The sequence below is a fragment of the Theropithecus gelada genome, chromosome 8 (assembly GCF_003255815.1).
Source record: "Theropithecus gelada isolate Dixy chromosome 8, Tgel_1.0, whole genome shotgun sequence".
Taxonomy (NCBI): Eukaryota; Metazoa; Chordata; class Mammalia; order Primates; family Cercopithecidae; genus Theropithecus; species Theropithecus gelada.
The window spans coordinates 54,364,704-54,381,900 of record NC_037676.1 but is presented as its reverse complement, the minus strand read 5'-3'; the positions used below and the strand labels follow the sequence as shown (position 1 = coordinate 54,381,900).

Genomic DNA, 17,197 nt, shown 5'->3' with positions numbered 1-17,197 from the left:
GATTCTTTTTTTTTTTTTTTTTCCAGAAAAGACTGTCATTGATAATTCACTTTCACTCTCAGGTGTGTCCCTAGAAAAGGTTCTCAAATGTACTTATGAACAAAAGGCCTCAAATCTAAAAAGCATTTTCTGATAACAGTAGACACCTGTTTTTCTCATTAAGGCAGAGTTCTTTCAAATGAATATTGTTTAACTATTGAAGATCGGTAATACCTTAACCCATATTCTAATAGTCAGCATGGAAATTACTTGAAAGGATTGTTTTATACAGTTAATAAGCTGTAGATAAATGCCATTTAATTATGTTTTCTTTTTGTTTTTCTTTCCATTTTTCCTCCTCCGATGCTTTTCCTCAGGAGTGATGGAAACTCTCCAGTTCAGATCCAGTAGCTTTTAGGGAAGGTAAGTAAAATCTATTTAAAAATAAACTTTTCCCCCAAAGAAAAAGAATCTCCAACTTTTCAACATCCATCAAAAACCTGAGAAGTTAAGGAACTTCATTTTAGAGGACCAGAAAAGATGCTTGCTTTGGTTATTGTTGGTATCCTCATGGTAATTTGGGTTATATTCATATAGATTTTTGAGGAGTGTTTATAGCTGCTCATCCTGATTCATGACTTCATATGTCTGATATTAGGGGCATTAATATGTAAGACATTCAGAATTAACATGTATGATTAAAAATGTGGTAGACAGGATAAGGTACCCTCCCCCCAAAATATCCATGAAATCCCGGAAATCTGTGAATATGTTATCTTGCATGACAAAAGGGATGTGATGTAATGAAGACCTTTGAGATTATCCTGTTTATCTAAAAAAGGCCAACTAATCACATGGTCCTTCAGAAAAAGGCCAAGGAATGAGCTGGGGAGATGAGATGTGAGTGGGACTCAACATTACCCAGCATTGCTGGCATTGAAAATGGAGGAAGCAGGCCATTCACCGAAAAAGGAGTGGGCTATGGAAGCTGGGAATGGCTCTCCTCAAGAAAACAGGGAACTCAGTCCTACGACAGCAAGGAACTGGATTCCACCAACAGCCCAATGAGCGAGGAAATGCATTCTCCCTTGGAACCTCCAGAATGGAGTGTAGCTGAACTTGGTTTTAGTCTGGTGAGACCATACCAGACTTTGGACCTCTAAAACTATAAGATAACACCTTTCTGCCTTTTTAAGCCATCAAATTTGTAAAAATTTGTTACAGCAGCAATAGAAAACTAATACATAAAATAAGCCCCCAATAGATGGGACATGTTTTGCAGCTGGCAATCTAAATCCTATAAGTAAATTCCTGTATTTGAGTAAAGAGAAAATGTTCTTGAGAGGCTAAGATTGGTAGTCTGTAAGAATTGGAATATTGATTTTGTCAATTAGAATGATGGTTATTGCCAACTCAGAGAGTTCTGTTTTCTACTTTGTGACACCCTCCTTCCCCAGAAATTCTTTATATGATATATTTGTAAATGCAATACCTGTGTCACCCAAGGTACAAATGAGTACACGCTTTATTGGACTTTCTAGTGAGTCCACGTTTACCTGAGCATGGCTGAGTGGAATGGAACATTGAGGGACAGAAGGCCAGGTCTCTGCTGCAGAGACCTGACAGTCAAAGAATGCCGAGCCTAGTGCTTGAAAGCAGATGGTGGCCATGTGAATCCTGGTTCTACCTCTTTCTACCTGTGTGAACCCCGGGTAAGGTGGTGAGCTCAATTTCCTTCCCTTTTCTCATATGTAACATCAATAATACTTCACCATAGACATGCTAAGATGACTAAGTAAGAAAGCACATACAAATTCTCACAAGAATGCCTATCACTCTGTGAGTTTGGTAAAGGTGAGGTGTATTTATTTAGAAAATACTGTGTTGCCTCATCATTTTGATTAAAAAAATAAATTGATTTTGTCTTTACTTACGGTGAGTGCCATTTTCTCTCCCATACAAAAGTCATCAGTATGAATATATGAACATACATTGCTTAAAATAAATGTAGGTGCACAATAGTCAGGCCAGTCTGGAAACTATAAGTGAGAAAAGTGAAGTCTAAGAACTAGGGACTGTGTTATAGTTTAAATGAGTTGAAGATCTTCCTATATAGTTTTCTTTCCAAATCTGGAAAAATATGACTATTATTTCTATTTTACATTTAACTTTTATTCCTGCAAAAGGATCCATTTAAATCATAAGCCATAACTTTTCACGTAAATGAGATAAAAGTAGATATTTGAAAAAATCTGACCATAAAATCTATTACACTTCACACTTGCTCTCCTTTGCATGTTGGGAGCTGATGTTTTCAACATAAAAGAAGAAGAAATTGTAAATTCTTCTTAACTGGCATGGCAATCAAACAGATAAAATCTATACTATTCCAGATGCTAAAATGTCTGGGTTGTTTTGTATTGAAATCCAATTAACAATTATCTCAAGCATCTGAAAAGTGTTATTTTTCACTTATTTCAATTCAATTCAATAATAGTGTATTGAGCACCTATTATGGCCACAAAATTATGTTACATCAAAAGGTCAACAATAGAGCCCTTTGCTTCCATGAACCCACCAGCCCAGGGAAGGGAAACTGGACCTAGACAAGCTAATATCAGGCAGAACATCGTCATCAAGATGAGAGTGCCATCAAAACACTATTGGAATACAGAATTCTGGGTGATGCTGTCAACCACAATATGAATGACAAATCACATTTCAGCAGACAGATCTTGCAGTTCTGACGCTAAAGGAAAAAGTTCCTTTGAAACGTAGAAATGAAATCATCAAATTCAAAACATTTCATTTTAGGTATCTAATTTGACCATCAAGTCTCTGACCCTCTTGTAACTATATAAAAATATGGCTTTAATTCATTATTTAACAAAGCCAAGAACAATTTCAACCACTGGTGTCCTTTCAATTGGTCTTTGGGGACATTGCTTTATCCTAGTCATAGTTCTCTGAATCTCTCTAGGGATGAATTTTTCAGGAATCATCATCTTCTGGAAGCTTTTCCAGTCTGGTCTAAGTCTGTGTTCCCATTGTTCCTTCTGCCTCCCTCTGTAATAATACCTTGCACATAATATCAGAATATTCAACTTCCTAGTTTGAACTCTTGAGAACAAGAATTGTGCTTTACGTATCCTTTTATGCCCACTGTCTAGCATGGCAATCTGTAGATTTCTTCTCAATATGTGTGTACTGAACAAATAATGAGTAAATTCTTAGGAGAATAATACTCATATTTTTAAAAAATCTGTATTAAATTAAACACTGTAGTGAGAATAAAATCCAAGGATCATTCTGCAAAAATCCAGTGCCCCATTGACCTCCACAATTGAGTTGTGTCATTTGCTTTGCAAATTTCAGTATATTCTCCCATTCCATATTTCATAGTCAGATAATAAAGATAAATAACTATATTTTATCTTAATTCAAATGTACAAAATATGAGGAAGATTTTATGAAAAACAAACAGTTACTGTTGGGAAAAATAGCAGAATTTTTGAAAAAATTCTAAAGAACCTCTTAAAGATAGATAAGGAAAATGGAAAATGTCTAAAGCTATCAAGTACATTGTGTAATAATCTATATAATGAAATAGCTTAAATAGAGAAAATTCCCTTTACATAATAAAAAGCTTTATTTGTGAATCAACAAGTGCTCTTTGAACTTTATTAAAAATGTTTTGACATTATCAGGTTGTTTAGTATAGATTTACTGAAAATAGCACATTTAGTTGCAACACAAGCCTTGAAGTTAAGTGGTTAGTTTAATAAAACAGAGTTTCCATAGTTACCACAGGAAAACAGAGAATAACTTTTATTTCTTTGGAAGCCAGGAAGAGGCTTTAGAGAAAAGATTAAGCAAACAGACCCAGGCAGGTTCATTATGTGGAGCTTTGTACCTGATTGGTTTTTTAAAAGAGGAAACTTAATATTACAGAAAATTAAAATTTTCCCACTAAAATCTACGGAAGCACATTAAGAAGTGTGAACATTTCCTTTCTCTAGGTGTTTCCAAGTAGATTCTGGGTTACAGGGAAAGCTAGTTTAATCCAGCATCTCTGTGAGATGCGTTTTTTGCTCATAGTATTTTGTTAATAAACCTTGTAAACAAGTGGTTAAAAATGCCACCCCAAAGACAGCAATGCATTGCTCTGCTTGACGAATCAAGCAATCTTAGATCTAACTTTACTATTCATGGTCAACGTTTTGTTGAAAGGCCTGATGGAAGGGAAATTGAAATCCATGCTAGTGAAGATGTCGCCTTGTGCCAGCTTCATTGTTTTCTCAGTTTAGCATGGAGATGTGCTCTCTCTGAGTGTTAATGGAGGTCACTGTTGCTCTGTCCTTTGCTGCATCTAACCCAAGGAGTTCTTCACAGTTGACTGTTGAGAAACAAAATGATGTGGTTTCTAGTATCTCACCTTCAGCTGGCCAGCCTTTAAAGCAGCAGTGATTAACAGGACTTTTACAAAGTTTCTATGTAGTTACAAGGACAGTTTCAATCTTCTGTCATTTTTTTGCATTAGCTATGATTATGCTTTTACCACAAAAATGCATTTGTTTTAAAGGTAACAATACAGACTGGGAGAATAGCTTATGTTTCATCTATATTTATCAGCACTCACTGTACATTTGTGTCTTCATTACCAGGAAATATTAAGGGACATTGTGCCATCTATTCCTGTTTACAGTTTATTATGCAGAGATAGGAAACACTTAGCATGTAAAATGAATGTAGAAATTATTCCTGGATAGAAACACGGACATTTCCCACTCGTTGGCTCTTTCTCCTCCATCACCGGATCAGAGTGTAATTGTCAGTAATCAGGCCTGCTTGCTGCTGATAAAACCACTCTGAATGCTAGCAGCCTTCTTTGTGTGATGACTCAATTATTCCAGAAGTGCCTCATCAAATCTGCCCCATCAGCTGGGCTAATAAATAAGGAGAAGAAACTGGCCCCCCAAAGCAAATTATAAATCCATTTGCATTAACCATTTCGCTGGTCCATGATCTAGGCAGAAATAAGCATGGCAGATTGTGTTAAGCTTATTTGAATATGTTTATAATGTTTACAGCATGCAACTTTTTTTTCCCACAAGGTGTTAGAATTATCAGTCATGAATGGCATCTAAATGCAGTTATGTTAATTACAGCAAGGCTTTAAGTATCTTTGAGGGCTATTTTGTTACTTAAATCAGGTGAAAGTTAAATCATCTTGCAGAGAGAAATATAGGTCTTGCATAAGTTATTGGAATTGCTTCAGAGCTTAAGGAGAAGAGATCTATGTTTTATTTTTACAGGGACTGGAAGGACAAATACAAACACTGTTATGTGTACTAGTGTAAGTGCAATTACATCATATCTATCACAGTGAGAACCGGAAGTTATTGTGATGCTCTGACTTTAACAATCTGCAAAAGCAAAAATTGCGTTTTTCTGAGAGCCTATGAGAGTTGCTATAGCATTCCCTGTACTGAAAATTCTTTGAAAGGTTCTTAAGGCAGAGATTTCAAAAAGCTGGGCAAACTGGTAAAAATCATTTAAATTAATCCACAGAAATTGTGTGCATTGACAAATTTTATTCTTTTAAAATGACAAGCTATACTGAATAATAAGAAGTTTTGTGTGTATATTTACAGCAATCACTCGGGGAGGCAAAAAATGTTAAAAGGTGATCAAGAAAAGTAGTCTGTTTGCTAATATCAAATAATTCATCTTGTTGAATATGCAACGATTTAAAATCTGAGACATCCTCCCTAAAAGTAAGCGAGATACCATTGACCCACTTTGCCATGGGAGCTGTTTATCCTGCAGAGTGATTCCAGTGTTGCTGAAGCTCTTGTTTCTACTCCTGCTGTGATCAGGGGCCTAATTCTGGGCTGGTGGTAAAAATGAAGTTTATGGCCAACAAAGAGTGTTTGTCTTTGCCTAAACATCTTAAATGAAATTTAGTGCTTATCTTCATTTGCTCCAGCCAACGAAGCATATGCCCTAATATCAACCTGGAAAGCTAGGCAGAAGAAAGTCATTTTTGATGGCATAAATATAAAGTGGAAAAGGCTTACATAATTTTTGTTCATCAACTTCTAAATATATAATCTCTTGCTATGTTGAAAATACCAGTTCTGCAGCTGATTGATTAGGAACTCCAAAATAAAGGGTTTAAGTTTTCATTAGAAATTTAATGGAGCAATATGGGTTATACAAACTTGACTATAACATAAAGTATCATACTGACTAATATAAAACTAAAGCTAGAAACTTGGAACTGTAAAGAACTTGTCTTAACATTCAAAAAACTGAGCCAGGCAAGGTTAATCCCCTCTTTTTCATCATTCCAACTAACAAATAATTGGTGAAGATATTAACGTTAGAAGAGCGATCAAGAGCTCAATCTATTGTAAATTGTGAAGATATGGCCTCAAGGGATAGCAATACTAAGGTAAATGTGCTAAAATTTTTATATTTACTTATTTAAAAAAAACCAAATCTCAGAGTGGTCTTTGGAGTCTGTATCAACATTCTGAACTTCTGAGAGGATGCTGTGGTTTATATCAGAACCACAGAATGGTCTGGTTCCCGTGGTATGCAAGTTCCAAAATGAAATTGGTGATGCTGATGACCTTGTATTAGTTACTATAGTACAAGGCTATGAGTGCTACATACATTTCATATTAAACTCATTTGCTGTTTCAACAAAGTTTTCCCTTTGACTTTAGTTCTGAGGACTTAAAAAAAATTACATCCTTTGGAACCGTAAGTAAATTTTTTTTTTTTTTTTGAGACAGAGTCTCACTCTGTTGCTCAGGATGGAGTATAGCGGTGCGATCTTGGCTCACTGCAACCTCTGCCTCCTGGGCTCAAGTGATTCTTGTGTCTCAGCCTCTCAAGTAGCTGGGATTACAGGTGTGCACTTGGCTAATTTTTGTATTTTTCATAGAGACGGGGTTTCACCATGTTGGCCAGGCTGGTCTCGAACTCCTGGCCTCATGTGATCCACCTGCCTCGGCCTCCCAAAGTGCTGGGATTACAGGTGTGAGCCACCACACCTGGCCAAGGACCCATAAATAAATCTATGATTGTCTACTTTGGGGATACAATTAACATGTATATCATCATCAGTTTAGGTCATTCATTCTACCTGAAAAAATATAATCTGATATACTCTATTTTTGAAGAAAGTAACACACCAGACTCATTACCTTGTAGCACAGGTTTAAAGAATTGTCTTTCTCAGAAGTAGTACTCACCCATTAAGCAGCCGTAAAGGACTGAGAGTCCCTAATTATTGGCAGATAGTAAAGTGGACAAATGTAGTCCTTCGTGATGACTTCATTTAACAAGCGAAGCCATGTCATCATCAGAGAGCACACTTAAGAATTGGGTAGCCCATTAGGTTACTAACACCTTGCTTGTCATATTGTTTCCTTTTTTAAGATTCCTTTTTCATTAAAAAATGAGTTTCAATGCAGAAGTATTCATCTAAGCAGGCGGGGGCTGAAACTAACTGTTACAAGTTCTGAGAGCTTGATCAAGATTCTAAGTCTTAGGTTAACTGCCTTCAAAAATATGTATACTGCATGAATATTTTGGTAAGGCCTTAACTCTCATAACATACTTAAGATCAAACTCAAAAAAGTATGGCAGTTAAGACAAATGGTTTTTTAAAGGTATCTCCTTGATCTAACAGTGCACATGCTGGGGCTAGAGGGATCCGATGTCAGTGGCAGATTCCTTTTGGTATCTGCCAAGGGTGTGCTTCCAAACAGCAGGTGGGTGGAGTTATTAATGATAGACACATGGATGGAGAGCCTCTGCAGGGCTCCTCGTTCCCATTTGTATTTTGGTGTGCTTAGACTTCATGAGCTCTATTGTGTCAAATCATATTTCTAAACTTATATTTTGTCAGTGCCCTCTGTGTACTTCTCCAAGCCGATCTCAGCTGTGCTGCCTTCACTCTCTTCCCCAGGGAGGGGAGCCACGGCAGATGGGGTTAGGGCAGAGGGCTGATGCATCTGACAGCAAACGGCCGGGCTGTTGAGTGGAAGCTGTGAGCGTCAGGAAGCTACTTTTCCCCTGAGAACCAACTAACCACTGAAGAAAGTTGAAAATGAGCCCTTTGAGAAATGCTATTAAAAGTAGTAAAAAATTGCAATTGTGCAGATGATGTGCTGCTGTGTGCTTATTCGAATGCTAATGAGTTTGACATTAGGGAACTCAGAGGCTTTACAGCTACTCCCTTATGTGATTCAGTTCTTTATTGGCAATCTTTGAGAAAATAAATGGAAAATGTATTGCTAATAAATACATAACACGATAGGGTATTAGACAAAAAGCCATTACTTTCAGGATTTGGAAAGAGCTTTGTTTGCCAGTGTGACTGTTTTCCAGGATCTTTTGTTTTAGGTTAGTGTATGGCAAACAAAGGGGAATAAGCAGGTGGAAAGCTTCAGAACTCTTTCTGAACTGAGGGTGCAATAGAATAGGCCAAAAACATTTGGAGAGAAAGCCATTTTTTTTTTTTTAGTTGCAATCAAACATGAACTAAGAATTCCCAAGCTCCTGTGCTACTTTTCAATTCTCACATCATGTGCAGTAATCTGCTCTATCACTTGAGAATTTTGTCTCCATTTTTCCACAGGAACTATATAGTTGCTGACTTGAGTTGAAGAAGCATCTACTTAATGTCTGGTCAAATCCTACAAGAAATACAGAAATCTATGATTAAAAAGCTGAGCACTTTGATATACTGCAAAGGGTAGAGAAGGCAGGACGGCAGAAATCTTCTGCAAGGAAGGTTGGTGGCTTGTGTTTTAAAACATCAGAACTGCCAGACATAAACATTTTAAATGTGCATGGATATACATGGTATTTGTATAAATTGGTTCCTGTAGTACGTTGAGTGCACCACACTGAATTTCAAAGTTTTCTCTCAAGGGCCAAATGGCCTGATGAAAACTGATTCTGTGCTCATCCCCAGGACCAAATAGAGGTGAGGCAGCTCTGTGTATGATGACTGAACACAGAGTAAACGAAGGGCAAATCATTTCATTGGACAAAAAGTTAAAGCATTAGCAAAAGGATTAGTATCATGTTATGATGGTCTCTTTAAAAAGAACCCTAAGTAACAAACGAATACATTTTGGATCTGCCTTTTGTGACCGCTTGAGTATAGTACATTCCAAATCTTTTCTAAACTTTTTATTTTGGTGGTTAAAAATAAAAACAATTGTAATGATCATTGAGAGTCCCTCTTATCGAACTTCCCAACTAAATTGAAGAAGTAATACAGAGGTAAGTAGATGGATAGATAGATAGATAGTTTGGTAATAAAGACAAAAATAAATTTGGCTTACCTTAAAAAATAAAAAACAATTTTTCCCATTGATACATAGTATAAGAATTGTCATTCTATTTGTACTCTAGTACAACCAAACTATAGATAAGTGTCAACACTTTGTTGATTGTTCACTTAAGTGTTTATTGCTGCTCTTCTATTTATTCGTCCAGCCTGATATATTTTTCTTGTTTGATTTCTTATCTCAATAGAATGAATTTCAGGATTTATCACTAAATCAGACAAAGTCATTTATTTAGTACCCCTGACACAGCAGGGCAAACTGAGTTGGCATACAAGTTACCTGGAGAAAAAGAGAGGTAAGGCGACATTTTTAGTTATTAAAAAGTAGAACACGTTGAAAGAAAGTGAATTCAATCAAAGAATTTATATGAAAGCTCTCCTCTACAACAGATCTTTCTCTGTGGATTTGCTTACAAATTTATTGTTAGTGCTGAATTTAGAATTGTGATTTTTTTCAGAAGCACAGCTATTTAATATTTTAAAATATTAAATAGGCAAAGTCCTCTGAGCCTACAGCCCTTTTCATATTGATTGGTATGTGTTATTTGTTCACACATGTTTGCCTTTAAAGAAAGTTTCTATGTTAAAATGTTTTTCGAAATCCAGTTTACATTCATTTGTGTTAGAAATTAGTTTGTTTATGGATTAAGAGTAAATAAGCGAGATTTTTAAAAGCACAATGTTTTAAAAAGTACTGTGGATGACTTCTGGAGTGAATTTATGCAAACACTAAAAAGTAAGGAATTGGATTATTCTTTTTTTTTTTTTTTTTTTTTTTTTTTGAGACGGAGTCTCGCTCTGTCACCCAGGCTGGAGTGCAGTGGCCGGATCTCAGCTCACTGCAAGCTCCGCCTCCCGGGTTCACGCCATTCTCCCGCCTCAGCCTCCCGAGTAGCTGGGACTACAGGCGCCTGCCACCTCGCCCGGCTAAGTTTTTTTTTTTTTGTATTTTTTAGTAGAGACGGGGTTTCACTGTGTTAGCCAGGATAGTCTCGATCTCCTGACCTCGTGATCCGCCCGTCTCGGCCTCCCAAAGTGCTGGGATTACAGGCTTGAGCCACCGCGCCCGGCCGGAATTGGATTATTCTTGAGAGAAATCTATTTCAAATGATCTATCCCTATATGAAGGAGCTTGATTTCTAACATTGACATATTTTGCAACAGATGCATCTCAAAATATCAGCAAGAAAAAAATTTTAAAGGCCCTTTTAGTGTGTTACTTGCCCCGAGTTATCTTTAAACTGGGCATATTAAAAATATCAAAAAACAAACCGTCTTCTAAAACATAAAGCTGGAGATTGTCCCCTAATGTCACAAAGCTGTGACTCTGAGGCCGTGGTACGGTAACTAATAGAAATCCTTGGCACAAGTTGGTTACCTAAGGGAATAATAGGACTATTTGCTGGAGTCGTTTGGCAAAAAGACACCAACACATGGCTTTGGTTTATATTCAGCATTGCCAGTTGCATAAAGTTGCAGGATGAAGTCTACACCAGCAGTGACAACTCAGAAATCAGGGAGAATGAAAACCAACCATTCACCTTATGATGCTACCCAAGCTTGTTTCAGGTCTCAGATTTCTTTACGGCAGTGCATTTCTTTTTTTTTTTTTTTTTTTTTTTTGAGACAGAGTCTTACTCTGTCGCCCAGGCTGAAGTGCAGTGGCGCCATCTCAGCGCACTGCTAGCTCCACCTCCCGAGTTCACGCCATTCTCCTGCCTCAGCCTCCCAAGTAGCTGGGACTACAGGTGCCCGCCACCACGCCTGGCTAAATTTTTAGTTTCACCGTGTTAGCCAGGATGGTCTCGATCTCCTGGCCTCGTGATCCACCCGCCTCGGCCTCCCAAAGTGCTGGGATTACAGGCGTGAGCCACCGCACCCAGCCTAAGGCAGTGCATTTAAGGCAGTGCATCCTAAGCTCTAGGAAATTTCCTTTGAAAATCATCTCCTCTGAGGGGAATGTGCCTACACATGGCCCTCAGGAAGATCTGCTTCCCAGAAAACTGTACTTAAAATGACAGCGGACTGAATCTAGGTTTTCCTTTGAGTTTGGTATTTACAGGGGTAGGAGCGATTAGGGGAGACAAGGAGAAAGATCATAAATCCAAAGTGCACACATCCTTCGATTCTTCAGCTCTCTGTATAGAACCAAAGACAGTACAATAAGAGGTATATGAGAACAGAGCATTGAAATCAAGAATAGTGTGCAAATAAAAGATGAAAAGTTCTGAAAATTATAAATATGTCATCACAGGTGGCATAAAAAAGATATGGGTTTGTTAGAATTTAATTTTTTTTAAAGTTTACTTTCTGAATTTGTTCCTATTCTTCCTGAGTTACTAATAAATGTATGAAAACAAAACTAGAAAAATAAGAGGAAGGGAAGAACAGAGAAAAAACATACTTAAACATTCTTAGTATTCCTCTCCACAAGTCAACTAGCATCCTTTTAGTACTGCAGCTCATTTTTCCCATGATTTCTGCTGTGTGACAGGTAAACATCTTTGCTCCCATTGTGAGCTGCCCCAAAGCTATGTTTAAAACAAAATGATGCCAGAATCATCAAAAGAAAGGGCACTCAGTGGAAGATTCTTTGTTCTTCAATTTGGCCAAGTTTCAGTCCAAGATGCTGGCGTCATCTAGTTGTTTGGTTTTCTGGGCCTAGCCATTTCCAACTTCCTGAGTTTTTCTTCACCATTTTTTTTAAACACTTGTTTTTTGAAAAGGAAGCGTCCACTGTAGATAAAGCGTTCCTCATGGAAAGGACCCCAGCTGCTCTTCTCAGCAGTCACAGATCTTCCTCCCACCATTGCTGTGAGTCCCCAGATTGAAACGACATCTCACAAGAGCAATGTGAAACAGCGATGGAGCCGCACTGCCAGGTCAAAAATCTCAGGAGATGAGCAGAGCAAAATCTGGTTCAAAAGGGAGCTTACTGCAAGTTGAATGTGTATGATGGACTTCTTAAATTAAGAGTGGCAGCCGGGTGTGGTGGCTCATCCCTGTAATCCCAGCACTTTGGGAGGCCAAGGCAGGTGGATCACCTGAGGTCAGGAGTTCAAGGCCAACCTGACCACTATAGTGAAACCCAGTCTCTACTAAAAAAAAAAAAAAAAAATTAGTCAGGCTTGGTGACACAAGCCTGCAATCCCAGCTACTTGGGAGGCTGAGGCAGGAGAATCACTTGAACCCTGGAGGCAGAGGTGAGGTTACAGTGAGCCGAGATGAGATCATGCCATTGTACTCCAGCCTGGGCAAAAAGAGCAAAATCTCATCTCAAAAAAAAAAAAAAAAAGCAAAGAGTAGCTACCTGCATGATATATCTATCTAACTAGACAGTGTTTTTTAATAAGTAATTAAATTTTTACTTGGACAGCTGGGTTTTGCTTTGCGTTTTTGTTTTATTTGTCATTAGGTTAAAACAGAATTTTAAGTGAAAAATAAAATCTAAGGGAAATAAAACCTCCACACATGTCAGTAATTGGCTTGTGTGAATGAAAGCAAAATGGAGTTTATGAATTCTATGTCCTGCTCCTTGAATTTCTTCCCTCCCACAAAACAGCAATTCCAGGACTTCCTCTTCAGTCCAAAAGAAGGTACCAGATCTGTGCACTGGGGCGATGTGGAAGAGACCTGCTTATTGCCCCTGATGTAAACTCCAGTAAGAAAAGACGTCAAGTACAAGTACTAGGAAATCACTTTATACATCTGTTTATAGGTTTGTAAGTACATAAAGAAATTAAATGAGAGCTTTCCAAACTCAACTAAAGAGTTCAATTCCATTTTCTGGTCATTTTTCTTCCTCATTGTATGCCTGCTTATTTCCATTGTTAGCTCTTGCATGTTTTCCTCCAAGTTTTGCTTTTTGGCCTCTTTATTTTATACATGTCTTTTCCTATTGCCATTTCACCTTGCATTCACCTCTCTCCCCAGAAAACTGGAACATTAAGCCCTTTTCAAAATGTTTTTTCATGGCATTATTAAGAATTAGAGACTGAGCAAGAACCACTTTTTTCTCCTTGTTATGTAACTATTGTACATAATAAGTTGATAGTTATCATTTAAACTGAACTTTTTTCTTAAAGTAGTTTCAAGTTAGGGAAAATAAGAGTGGCAGAGTTTACCCTTACTGTTCTTACTCCTATCGAGAAGTAGATTCTCAAAGCCAGGAAGTACCCATTATAGGAATTTCAGAATATATCTTCTGTCGGTTTTCATCTATAATGAGGTATATGAGAATGAAGTATATAAATGCCCTGAGAAATTTGGAAAGGGACAGCTTTTTTAAAAAATAAAACATCTGTTTTGAGAAAAGAAATGACTCGTTAGGTTTTACAGAATTAATTACAATCTTGTCAGTAGTATCGGGGCTTAAGCAGTAAAGACGATCAAGTCTTCTTTTCCAGGGAGAAGAAAACAAAGTTCCCAATATGAAGTGTAATTTTCAAGACTGCAGTACAAATTAGGTTGATTTCTTGAATCACACCATAATCATGTGCCTCATCTCTAATTCTGGAAGACTTTGAAAGAATGATAATCTACCTCCACCCCATCCCAGGGGCCTGAACACACACACTGAAGTAGAAATCTTTTTCCACTTCTAATGATCCATTACTTGGACAAGGAACTCATTGAACATGAGGCCTGATTTTACAAAACTTAAACCTTTCCATTGGCAATTTATTGGGATCCATGAGAATAATCCAAATGAAGAATACTTAAAATATCTACTCCCATAGACAAGGTTCTAGAAACCAAAACCTATTTTTGAATTGAGATTTATGAGAAGAAAGCACTATCTCCTGAGCAATAAACTCTCCACACTGAAAAACACATACGCCTTGGGTTTCTTATGTTCTTATTTCCCAATGACCCCCAGACTTGAGTAGACACAATGTAGTAACTTTTGTTTTTTACGTGTGAAGAAGAGAAAGCAAGTGAAACAGTTGAGTTGTATATTATGGCCTTGATCCATTTCACTCCTGCAACTTGACCCACAAGTTAAATTTGAAAACTTAGTTCTATGAATGAGTTCTCAGTTTTTAAATATGTTTGTAGAGGATATCTATATCCTAGACCAACAAGAGGACAATAGCTCAAACAGAACACAATTATGAGACCAGCATTCCAAGCACAGTCAAAGGGAGGTCCATGAATATTTATGTATCCTTTCCAATGACTTTAGTGGGGAGCGGCTGCCTGGAGTGGTGACAAGGCAACCAGGCCCTTGGGTAGCTGAATTGCAAAATAGAATTCAGCTTAAAGCCGGTCTAAAGAAGATTGCACTTAAGTGTGCTTCTGAAATTTTGATTTGTGTCCACTGGCAGTCTTTGCGGGTTATGTTTAGTTTTGCTAAAGAAACTCACGGAGTTCATCCTTGCCTTCTGGGTAATTCTTCAGAGGGTTAGGGTGAGTTAATAGCATCCACGTGGCAAGATAACAATAGATTGGTGTTGCTTTGTGGAGGCTCACACATAGAAGTGGCTTCCTCAGAAATATGTGTTGGTTTTCATTATTTTAACCCTCACATGCTACTGATCTCTTGTCATCTAGTTATTCATTTAGCACATGGAGGGGCGTTCGCTAGAGTTGAGCCACTTTGTATGCAACAGAGATACTCACGGGCAGAGGGGGATTTCACAACGCAGTGCTTACTATCCTGAGTAAACCAAGCCATTTTCATCTTAGGCAGTGTCACATCTGTCATAAACTCATATGGCTTGAAAAGAAGGAAAATCGACAGGAAAAAAATCACCCGTGTTTCATTGTCGTTTTCTCTTATTTTGTAGTTTTAAAGTATTCATAACAATGGACCATTTTATTTAGACCATAGCAACTGCCGTTCAGCAAAGGCAGTGAACACTTTTTGTTTGCTAGTTTAAAAAGCAGTTCAACGATTGGTGTGGTGTTTATTATGAAATGATGACAAAAGAGTTCTGGTGGTTTTAATAGTTTTAGCTTACGAGAGCTGTCGTTAATTTTGTCTGTAGTGTTGCAGGTGAAAAAATGCACAATGGATAAATAGTCTATATTGGTTTAACTGAACATAATATATAGTGTGTTCTGGAGTTGTTTGTCTCAATAGACTATAGTAATCAAAAGTAATGAACCTATTATGTGCAGGACCTTGGAGAGCGTCGAATGGCAGTAAAAGTGTGGCACATAAAAGGTTTATTAAAGGAAATTAAAGTCCATCATTGCCACACCTGCTCCCCTATTATAAGTCTATGGCAGGTCAGTGCCTTCAATCACAACTCAGCCTCTGAGAGCAGAAATGCAGCTCCCATTACCATTGCAGTCACACCGCATCGGAGCTAGTGTCAGGATTTAAGGATGGGAGCCACTGAGCACACCTTCTGCCTGCCTCTGATTTTCAACAAGCAAAGCAACTTATTTACGTTTAAGAATTCCTTCTGATAATGTGCAGAAGTGAATTAAACTAAGAGATGATTAGCGGATTCTAGTGAAATGGATGAGTGTATCAAGGTCAGAGTCTGAAAACAACAGGCTTTTAAAGTCTTTGCATCCCTTTGATAATTGATTTGATGACATTTAAAATATTTAGTAATGATGTTTTGGGGAATTTGACACTGACATATATATCACTCAAATTTCACCTTCCTTATACCTTTGAATGATTATAACTGGCATTTATTCTGAAATTATAAGAGTAAACGTATGTCATTGTTGATAATCAAAATTTCTAATGGTATTTTCTGGGGGCATTTCAGGGGTTTGTCTTCATGGTGCTTTTTTACACAAGGAATCATTTTGTTCCCAAGCTTAGAAAGAGATATGTATTCGGAAGAAAGGACTTAGATTTTAGTAAATTGGTCTGAAATCTTTTGGTTTGACATGTGAGGTTTCGTCTCCTTCACAGCCACTGTTAATGAGACGAGCCTTTTTCCATCTTTGTAATGCCAGAAGTGTTTGAGTCACTTCAAACACTTGTGGACAAGGACATCTGCCCTCTTGTCGCTGTTCTCTCTGGTTTCCAGCAACTGTGGATGTATTTCCAAAGCTGGTGGTGTGTGGGGGGAGTCACAGTTATGTACTATAGAGCCGGGCTGTGAGTCAAGAGCATGGAAGGCTACTGTTTTTCATAATGACCTTCAGAACTTCTAATTACATGTTTTCATATTTTGGTCAATGTCAAAGGAATGACCTTAGGACTTTGTGTTCATGTTATAGATGGATGCAGAGGCTGAAGATAAAACGCTGCATACTCGCTCTAAAGGAACTGAGGGTGAGTTAGCAAGCAGGTTCTATGACACTATGCCTACCACACCATGAAATATGAGAGTTCCAGTGCTCAGTCCCTCATGTGCAGTCAGAATGATACAACTTCCTCGGGGCTTCTTTTTTCAAATCAAGCCAGGATACTGGCTCTTGGCATGGAGAGGCAAAATATTATGAACTAGGAGTTAAAGAATTCAGAAAAGTCCAAATGATATATGATGCTAATTTTTACAAAATGCAATCATGAGTGGATTTGAACATCACGCAAAACAGCATAAGGTTCAGCAAGTGAAGGATGTTTCATGGAAAACTTCAAATTAATGGCCAAAGGAAAAGACAGAATGATTAGTTTATTGCCAAAGCAGGTTTTGATTTTTATGTTATCTGGTTTAGTGGTTCCCAACCTAAACTCAGTTCAAGTAAAATGATGGTGTTTGTTTTTTGACTGTCTCTGCTGGGAATTTCCAGCAGCTCTGATGTTTGGAAGGTTTAACTTGCTGGTTATCCCTCTCTTTTTGTAACCAACAGATGGTAATGTAATATTGAAATATAAACAGGCCCTTGATGATCTAAACATCTGGAAAACAGGATTGACTGGCAATA

General features: G+C 37.6%; 1 protein-coding gene and 1 long non-coding RNA gene across 49 annotated transcripts in view; both read left to right on the top strand.

The window, feature by feature from the left end:
• ST18 (ST18, C2H2C-type zinc finger) overlaps window positions 1-17,197 on the top strand; it is a 306,347-nt gene that overhangs the window by 186,288 nt on the left and 102,862 nt on the right. For 13 of the 47 annotated variants that reach the window (XM_025393485.1, XM_025393530.1, XM_025393488.1 and 10 more), the window contains 5 exons: window positions 357-402; window positions 8,636-8,791; window positions 9,544-9,651; window positions 12,918-13,073; window positions 16,547-16,601. In XM_025393485.1, the coding sequence (XP_025249270.1) occupies window positions 16,547-16,601 (55 nt within the window). In that variant the 5' untranslated portion in view covers window positions 357-402; window positions 8,636-8,791; window positions 9,544-9,651; window positions 12,918-13,073. Of the gene's footprint in view, window positions 1-356; window positions 403-5,294; window positions 5,336-8,635; window positions 8,792-9,543; window positions 9,652-12,917; window positions 13,078-16,513; window positions 16,602-17,197 lie in introns of all 47 variants that reach the window. The other 34 variants (XM_025393495.1, XM_025393497.1, XM_025393527.1 and 31 more) reach the window with 11 other exon arrangements.
• The window catches only part of LOC112630361, a 236,596-nt gene that overhangs the window by 186,222 nt on the left and 33,177 nt on the right, over window positions 1-17,197 (top strand). The window contains exons 4-5 of one of the 2 annotated variants that reach the window (XR_003120853.1): window positions 357-402; window positions 16,547-16,601. This is a non-coding gene — a long non-coding RNA (uncharacterized LOC112630361). Of the gene's footprint in view, window positions 1-356; window positions 1,909-16,546; window positions 16,602-17,197 lie in introns of those variants that run through there. The other variant, XR_003120855.1, reaches the window with a different exon arrangement.